Consider the following 9,779-nt stretch of genomic DNA (forward strand, 5'->3'; position numbering starts at 1 on the left):
TTCCGTGGCGCATACAAGTAATCTACATTACTGAACAGAGAATAAAATATTAGTTTCCTTTCCTTCATACCAGCACATCTAAATCATTGTTACGACACCTGTGTCTCTAAAAAAATATTCCACTGCTTTCAAGATCTAACTGAACTTGAGCCTGACACTTAGAGCCTTCATCAACCTTATCTCCAACTCATAATGTCCCACTGAAAGCCCATTTCCTCTGCCTGAACATCTCAAGTTCCTCCATTCGAAATTTCTCTCCCCCAGTCTCATAGTGTTTACTTACTCTCAACAGTTCTTGTTATTAACTCGGTCACTTAGGTATTTGTCTACTCCCCATAAGCTTGACAGTCCACGGAGTCAAATGCAAAATCCCAAGGAATGTGCTCAGCACAGTGCTGAAGGTTTGTCGCTACCCAGTAAGGGTTAAATTCTCGGACTTAACAAAATCCCCCACGGTGAAATGCATTCCCTTCATCAGAACTAACGAAGGGAACTATTCTCCCAAGGACTGCACACCACCCCAGAACTCTGAAGACTAAGTGGTTAGTTTCATTTTTGCCTATCCAGCCTCTCAGACTTCTCGCAGGCCCAGTTCAACTGCTACCTGGCCCCAACCCCTCACCTTACGCCTCTTACCCTTCACAGCCTGACAGTGACTTAAGAGCGGTTCCTGGAATCTGAAGAAACACTGCGGTGCAACAAAAGGGCAAGTACGTGGAGAAGCACAGATGCTGGCGATCCTCAGGTCTCCTCTTTTGTGAAACAAGGGTATACAGATACCATCTACCTTACCGGGGCATTGTAAAGAACAAGAAATGTTTTTAGACGCATAGAAAACGACTGAATCGAATAGAGGGACTTAGGAGGTGTTAGTAAATCCTCTCTCCCTTCCTCGAAAGCGCTGGCACCGTAATATGCACTCAAGGACCTCGGGACTTGGCAAGTGGAAGAGCCTGGAACGCCGCGGTGAGCGGCACGCCCCGGATACATCTGCCGGATGTGCGGTGCCGGCGGTCGAAGATGCCCCGGTCCCCCTGCCCGCGCCGGACCTCACCTTGGTGGTCGTAGACGCTAATGTAGGAGATGCCCACAGCCATACACCACACCACGAGACTCGCGATGTCCGAGAAGCTGGGCTCCTGCTCCTCTTCGGTGACCACCAAGCCCATATGCACTGGCAGCTTCTCCAGGGAACGGCCGTCCGCGCGCCAGCGCAGCCGGAGGTGGGAGGCGGTCAGGCCCGGCCTCCCGCGCGGGTGCGGGTGGTGACGGCGGTTCCTGCCGGCAGCCGGGGGCTTGCGGAGCGTGAAGCCGAGCGGCGCTAGGACCGCGGCGGAGGCGGCGCGACAGCAGCGCCGCCAGATCCAGTTCCAGGTGCCGAACCGAACGCGGAGCCAGGAGGTGAGCGTGCGGTGCAGACAGAGCAGAGCGTGCAGCACCCGCCACACCAACTCGTACAGCCCCGTCATACTCTCGTGGCGCCCTCACCTCCCTCCCTCCTACACCCGCGGCGCGACGGCTTTTATCCAGCCCTGCGGCCGGCGCGGGCCATCGCTCCACGTTCCCCCGCCCCCCACGCCCGAACCCCTTTCTGCTGCCAACACCTCACCTCGCCCCCGCCGCCATCTTCCTCCTGCCTCGGCAGCCCCGCCCCCGCTAGTACATGGACAGTGCTGATTGGCTGGTGCGAAACTGTGACGCGGCCTCTGGGTCCGAGGATGTGGCCTAACCCGGCGCGGCAAGGAAGGGCGAGCACCTACGAACTAAGCGGCCCGGGACCAAGCACACCCCCTAGTGTGTGGAGGGCGAGCTGCAGACGCCGCCAACCCTTGCTGGCAGGATCCCAGAAATGTACACATCTTAGAGGTTGGATCTGGCGGTTTCAGGGACTCGGCGTGTCTGGGGGAATTAGGAGTCTTATACTGCCTACTTTCATGGCCCGGCCAGAAACGGTTTCTGAGGAGTAGAAGTGACCCAACTGGATTAGAAATTACAAACGCCAGAAACAATCTAGGAATAGAAGGAAGCCTGCTGTCAGCACTGCTACATTCTCTGACTTACTCTAGCCCCAGTGTTTGCCACTTCAGACAAGATTAAAGCCATCAATCTCATCTCCCCATGGCCAACTCCCAGGTCTGCAGGCACGTGTGGGCTACAACTTTTGTACTTCCTTGAGCTGCAGACTTAAGCAAAGGGGTTCTGGCCCCATCTCTCTCTGATAGTATCCACCACGGCCCCCAACATGCAGATCCTGGTTCCTCTCCTCAAGTGTTTGGTTTTTTCCTCCAAGAGTAACCAGAGGTAGGTTAACAGGTCTCCTGGCTTAAAAATGACCAGCCTCCCCAGGTGCTTGGGTGGCTCAGTTGGTTAAACATCTGACTCTTGATTTCAGCTCAGGTCATGATCTCAGGGTCATGGAATCAAGCTCTGCATGGAGCCTCACGTTGAGCCCCATACTCTCTCTCAAATAAATAAATAAATGTTCAACCTCTACAAGGGAGTAGGGAGGGGGCTCCCACTTTTCTTCTTTGGCATCTTTCAGTGAGGTGGGGATGGTAGTGTCTGGTGGTGGTTCTCAAATTCTGGCTACTTCTCTGTGCTTAGAAGGAGGTAGTTTTCCTGTACCCCAATGTTTCTAACAGTGATGTCCACAATAGCCAAACTATGGAAAGAGCCCAGATGTGTACCGACAGACGAATGGATAAGGCAGATGTGGTATATACATACCATGGAATATTATTCAGCCCAGAAAAATGAAATAACCGTAGGAACATTTAACTGTAGGAAACAAACTGAGGTTGGTGGGGGGATGGGGTAACTGGGTGATGGACATTAAGGAGAGTATGTGATGTAATGAGTACTGGGTGTAATATGCAACTGATGAATCCCTGAACTCTATCTCTGAAACTAATAATACACTCTATGTTAATTAATTGAATTTAAATAAAATAAAAATTTTTAAAAAGGAGTTAGGTTTGAGGCCTTTTGTTTTCTGCCACAATTCTGGGATAACAGGAAAACATAATATCCTGTTAGGTATTGAATATCCATTCAATCCAAAGTTTATGCACTTCTCTCTTTTCTAAAGAATTTCTTATTTTGTCATTTTCCAAAAAAGTAGTAAATGTGAGACTTCTAGGAATTTTAGGGGTTTATATAAATATAATACACATTTTGGACTTCTTAAGCATAATTCCCAACACCAAGTCCTACCAGGGACAGAAAAATGCTGGAAGAATTTCACAGCCTCAGAAAGATAGTAAGTCCCCAACATCATGGGGACGTACATACTGCGTGATTCCAAGTGTATGACGTTCTTGATATGTCATTTATCAACATTCCTTGTATATCAGTCTGGTTCTGATGCCTCCTCTCTCTGTCTTCAAACTGGTTTTGTTTTGTTCTATTCATTGTTTTTGCCTTTTAGAATGCACTGTAATTTTTATTTGAGGATAGGACATTATATACTGGGGAAAAGCAACTTTTGTGAACTGTCCTTTAGTAATGTGGTGAATGAGTTGCAGAGGACGGGAAGCAGGAAGAGTTCTGTCTGTAATCCTATGATCAGGACTCAAACTCTTAGTGAGGCTGTGTCTGTCATCTGTGAACCCACCAATGTTTACAGTTCCCTAACTCACTCCCTCTTCTGTGGGCCAGGATGGCTAGACAGGGCTGGAGTTGGGTATGTCCCTTCCCCTAGACCAGATACAAATCCCAATAATTTAGACTGTGGTGAAATAGTTTCTCTTCGGAGCACACCTTGTTAAGAAGAACAAAATGTTGCGGCATATTTCAAAAGTTCCTATCTGCCATCTGTTGCCAGAAGCACAAGGTGATTTTTGCCTCTACTATTTACTTGAGAACCTTGTCCCTTCCTTGTTGACTTGTTGAAACTTGACTTCCTGAAGGTAAAAGGTACATAAGTGTGGGAGACCTCCCGTCCCTGCCCTTCTCAACCCCACTCTCCAGAGTTTCTAATTCTCAGACTTGTCCATTTTGAGCCTCCAGCAATTTATCAATTACAGTGTGGGTTTTTCTGCCATAGCACTGGTTCCTGCCGAGGTGTCTGCTCCAGACTTTTGGCTCCGGTGAACTGCGATTCTCTGCATTTACCCGTCTCTCTAATGTGGGGAGCAGCAGTCTGCCTTGTGACCTCACTCCTCTTACAGATCAAAAAACGTTGATTTTTTACTTTGTTCAGGTTTTTTATTTGCTGTTACAACAGACTGACAACTTCCAAGCTCCTTACATGATGGGTCATAAACCAAACACCCGCTACCAGGTTTTAAAACGTTTTATTAGAACACAACCATACCCATTTTTTTTATGACTTGTCTATGGCAGAGTTGAGTAGTTACAACAGAGATTTAAGTCCCATGACGTCTCATATATGTACTCTTAGGTCATTTAAATTAGAAATTAGCCAATTTGGCTTAGATTACAAAATTACTTAAACAAAAGGAACCTTATTCTGATTGGTCTCTAGAGGCTATAAAATACATAAGTCTAATCTTCCTTAAATTCCCAGAAAACAAAACAAAACAACACTATGTACTAGGTTCTTAAAGGGAAAAAAAGTTCCTCTCTCACAGAAACTGCTAGGTCCAAAATCCAAAAAAAGTACCCAAAATGTTTAGGTAAATCATACTTGTCTCATAGTACGGGTTTTTAAAAAGTCTGTAAGATTATTCCCTAGACTTGTCTTCTCATAAAGAGGCTGGTTAACATGAACTTGCTGAGTTCTTGCTCTGTGTTATTGATCAGATACATTTACTCCTACATAATGTTTAAAATTAAGAAAAATGCAAAATTATATGTTCAACAATTTAGCACTACATAAATTCTGACAAACTTTGTATGTCAACACTAACTATGATCTGTAGTATGTCATTTTAAACAGAATTTCCAAGATCCTTTGTTAACTTTTACAGTTGGAAATAATATTAGATCAGGTTACTTGATTAATTGTTATGAGTTACACAGAAAACTTCTAAGTAACATAGAATACAGAAACATATGTCACATATGTCACCAGGTTATATAGCTATCCACAGAGTAGATATATATCTTATGTGTATGCTATATATATGCACATATACACATACTGTATAAACACACATATATACACTAAAATGTATCTTAGTGTATATACATATTTTATATATATGTATATATATGTGTGTGTGTGTATATATGTATATATGTGTATATATGTATATATATACATATATATATATATAAAATGTGCCTTTGGCTCAAGTCATGATCTCAGGATCAAACTCCCACCTGCTCGGCAGGGAGTCTGCTTCTCCCTCGGCCCCTCATCCCCCTTGTGCTCTTGCTCTCCAGAGCAACCTGATCTGAAATCTCGCTCTCCCTCTCAAATAAATAAACAAATAAATAAAATCTTTTAAAAAAGAAGATGAGCTGATTTGACTATCTAAAGGTTAATTTTTTTATAAGACAAAAAACATCATAAACCAAGTCAAAACAAAAGCAATGATCCTGGAGAAAACGTTAATAATATAACCGGCAAAATAGAGGTAATATCCCTACTAAATGAAGAAATCCTACAATTGCTTTTTTGAAAAGACAAAGACCTGAATTTTTTTTTAAATGGGTAAAGTGGATGAATAGGTCATTAGCAGAAGAGGAAATGCAAAGGCTAACAAACATATAAAAACGTGCTCGACCTCCCAAGTAGTCCGTAGAGTGAAAACCAAAACAATGAGATACTGTTTTTTCACTCACCAGACTGGCAAAAAGTAAAGACCAAGGGTAAATTCTGATGACCATGTAGAAATGGGTCTCTACAAACATTGCTGTTGACTTGATACCTTTGGAGAAGGTAATCTTTGTAAAATGATCTGGTAGAATAGATTATAATTAACATACACATAGCCTGTAACACAGGGATCCATTTTGAAATTTCGTTACATTTCCAAGTGAACAATTATCATGAGCTACTTTTCATATAATACATGGACATTTATTGTCTATCAGACAGTGTTGTTTTCAGTGGCATTTGTGAAATCTTTTTTAGAAAGGGGCTTGGTAAATTAATACTAAAACAGAAATGAGAACTGTAAATATCAATAAGAATGACCCAACACAGGGTAGCAGTTTGTGGGTGGTTTGTGTTGTGGAAAGAGAATAAGTGGGAAGGAATAACTATATCCTAGGTATCCTTCCAAAAACAAGATAAATTAGAATAAGAACACTCTAGGGGCAACTGTCAGTGACTGTTTTAAAAGTTGAATAGTGGCTATTAAATAAAATCCTCTGCATTGGATTCTTAAAAACAGTGTTTTATGAAAGCCTGTAGGAATATGAGAACAATATTCTACCTTAAAAAAAGATAGGGAAATCCATCATACTAGCTCTTCCCTGTCAAAAACAGATACCATATAGAATAAAGGCAATCTTAGAATTCAGAGACAATCTTAGTAATGTTACTAAATCACACTGTTAAGATAATCCTTTATTATTACTAGAATGATACCAGTTCCACAAAGTTCATTCTTTAAAAACGGTGCTTTGGGACACTTTTACCATACCCTGAAGTTTCAGGCTGATAAGCTGGTAAGAATCAAATTTTTAACATTCACTACACCATTATACGATGGAAAACCATTGAATTTCTGGTTGACTTGTAAAGATGGTAGATTCTCATTTATGAGGACATTTGTTTAAGCACTCTGGGCTAAGAGCAAAATATCTAATTGACTAAATAATGGTGATAGAACTGAGCAGTGACCTCTGGTACAGCAGGGCTTTAAAAGAATAATGATATTAGGGCCTGGTGAAAACCATACAGCCTGTATTTAAAAGGCATGAAAGCATTAAGTATCAACTGACCTCCCCCTCCCCCAACATGGTTGTTTTATAATGAGGAGACCAGCATTTTTGGTTACAGCCTCAATACCAGCACATTATTTGATGAGGGGACATAATGATCAACTGGAGAAAAAGGACTTCTTCTTTTTTTTTTTTTTAAGGACTTTTTTAGAGAAAGGAGAGTCCTTGAACATTAGCCTTAGAGACAACTTTTCCATCTAAAACCAGGGTGTCCTTGAACCACATGAAATTGGGGAGGAGATTCAGAGATGCAACAAAGCAGAGAATTTGAGACTTGTGAGCCCCTTTGCAAAGGCATTAGCAGAAAGCCTACACATCTCAAGAAGGCAAGTCCAGAGTTCCTGCTATTGCATATGCTGGGTAACAGAACGTGGGGCTCCTGGGTGGCTCAGTGGGTTAAGCCTCTGCCTTTGGCTCAGGGTCTTGGGATTGAGCCCTGCATTGGGCTCTTTGCTCAGCAGGGAGCCTGCTTCCCCTTCTGTCTCTCTGCCTGCCTCTCAGCCTACTTGTGATCCCTCTCTCTCTGTCAAATAAATAAATAAAATCTTTTTTAAAAAAGGGATAACAGAAAGTTGTAAAGTCTGTGAGGGAAAAACTCTTTAAAGTTTATATACATTCTGAGCATTTCCAAGTAGAAACTAAGAATTCTCCTGAATGAGACTCTCCACCCTGATAAAAGTAGTACTTTTATGTTTGACCCTGTGTGTGCCAGAAAGGAGCATCCGTGCCTTCTATTCAGATCATTCGTTTCAGTTACTCATTCATTTTGGCTATTCTCACTCCCTTTCCCAAGGCAGAGTGGAAGAATAGTCTTTCATCTAAGAAAAATCAAGCCCTTACAGTGGGCAGTTTAAAGACTTCAACCAGGATTTGTATCACCAAGGGAGCAGCCACTGGGAGGGTTATGACCAGGCAGTGGTTCGGTTCTGACTTTTGGCAGGTCTAAGCAGACATAATTTGAAACCAGAGAAGGAAAGCAGTGAGAGAATAAAAAGACTTTCAGAAGAGACACATGCTATCCACTGTGTAATCCCAGGAAGCGTCATTTACCTATGCCACTGCATGATTGGCATCTGGGGTATAGAACAATGAATGTCTCCATTTGGAGAGGGTGGAAGATTTGCAAATTATGGGGGCAATTAAGAAAATGTTTTTCTTTCAGATGGGTTCAATTTGGAAGAATTGGCACAAGGAGCTAGTATTACAGTCCCCACTTTACGAATAAGGGCGTAGTGGCACTAAAAGGTAACACAGGAAAACCTAGTCTCAGGAAGTTTATCTCCTCTTTTCCTTATCTACCACCAAAGAATCCCCCTTTTCAGGCATTAAATGGACCCTTGTGCCCAAGATGATGGCCCGTTTTCCTACTCCAGTGACACTCAACCTACACCGGCCTTCTGAGATCACGAAGCATCATCTCAGTCTATAGGTCATCCTTCTTCTGAGTTTTACCTGCCCTGTAGCTCAATGTTGCCCTCTAGCGGCCTTCTCAGAGTAGTAGCTAAATACCTGATCTTTAAAAAGCTCTAGGTAAGTGTAAATGTGTGATAGCGAGGCTTTAAAGTTTCCTAATCCTTTTCTACTTTGTCCTCCCCCGCCTTTACCTTTTTCTTATTTCTTTTTTTGTAAGTTTATCAATAAACTTAATCAAGAGCCCAAAACTGAGATAGCGTAAGTAGGTGGGTAGATACATATACATACTGTTATGGACGGAATTGTGTCCCCCACATTTCTTATGTTAAGCCCTAACCCCCAGTGTGATTGTATTTGGAGATAAGACTTTTAGGGAAGCAATTAACATTAAATGAGGTCATAAGTGTGGGATCTTAATCCAATAGGACTGGTATCCTCATAAGAAGAAGAGACACAATGGGGTGCCTGGGTGGCTCAGTGGGTTAAAGCCTCTGCCTTGGGCTCCGGTCATGATCCCAGGGTCCTGAGATTGAGCCCCACATTGGGCTGTCTGCTCAGCAGAGAGTCTGCTTCCTTCTCTCTCTGCCTGTCTCTCTGCCTACTTGTGATCTCTGTCAAATAAATAAATAAGATCTTTAAAAAAAAGAAGAAGAGACACCATATATCTCACTTTTTCCCAGTGTGCACATGCCCACATGCACATGAGAAAAGACCTTGTGAGCAAGAAGACAGTGGTCTACAAGCCAGGAAGAGGGGCCTCACCAGAAACCAACGCTGATGACATCTTAATCTTGGGCTTCCTAGCCTCTAGAACTGTGAGAAAATACCAGCCTGTGATATTTTGTTATGATCACCAAAGCAGATGAATTCACATATCTAATGGAACATTCTAGTATTCTGGACATTGTTTGTGAGGAGAGTGTCCTAAGTGAATCTTAACAGCAAATTCTGTAGTAGGAGTACTGGATGAAATAAAAAAAAACAAAAACAAAAAACAGATGCAGTCAAGTACTAGTTCTGCCATTTTCTATGTTTATGAACTTGACCTTGACTTCACCCCTCTAAGACTGCATTCTCAGACTGAATCTAGTTTGTAAAAGACTAGATTCTTTCTCAAGGCCCTCATACCTTGGGAATTCTGACTATTAATACCCAGGCAATGACAGTGAGCAAAAATTATTATATATCACAAATCATTGGTTTTTCTCAGAATGGTAGGTCTGACACATTACAAGAGTTGAAACCCATACAATAACAAGAAAAGTGATCTATGAGTTCCTTTATTTCTGTATTTCTGGGCTTTATGTAGTTGGGATACCTGTCAGTGTGTCAAGGAATACTAACAGCCACAGTGAAAATCAAGCTCCTTTTCAAGGAATGTCCATTTCATAAAGATTTTGGGAGAAGAAAATGTGGACATAAAGCAATACAGATTCTCCATAAAATTTGAAAACATGACACTGTAGAGAAAGTTCAAGTTTCTGGTAGGCCTATTACTCATCCGTTCA

The 9,779-nt window shown here is 42.5% G+C and overlaps 1 protein-coding gene across 1 annotated transcript in view; it reads right to left on the reverse strand.

Annotated features, from left to right (window-relative positions):
* The window catches only part of NUS1 (NUS1 dehydrodolichyl diphosphate synthase subunit), a 28,928-nt gene extending 27,368 nt beyond the window's left edge, over nt 1–1,560 (reverse strand). The window contains exon 1 of the mRNA XM_044249971.1: nt 1,055–1,560. Within this exon, the coding sequence (XP_044105906.1) occupies nt 1,055–1,469 (415 nt within the window). The 5' untranslated portion in view covers nt 1,470–1,560. The remainder of the gene's footprint in view (nt 1–1,054) is intronic.
* Nucleotides 1,561–9,779: the final 8,219 nt, after the last annotated feature.

This window comes from Neovison vison, chromosome 1 (genome assembly GCF_020171115.1).
Source record: "Neovison vison isolate M4711 chromosome 1, ASM_NN_V1, whole genome shotgun sequence".
NCBI classification, from domain to species: domain Eukaryota; kingdom Metazoa; phylum Chordata; class Mammalia; order Carnivora; family Mustelidae; genus Neogale; species Neogale vison.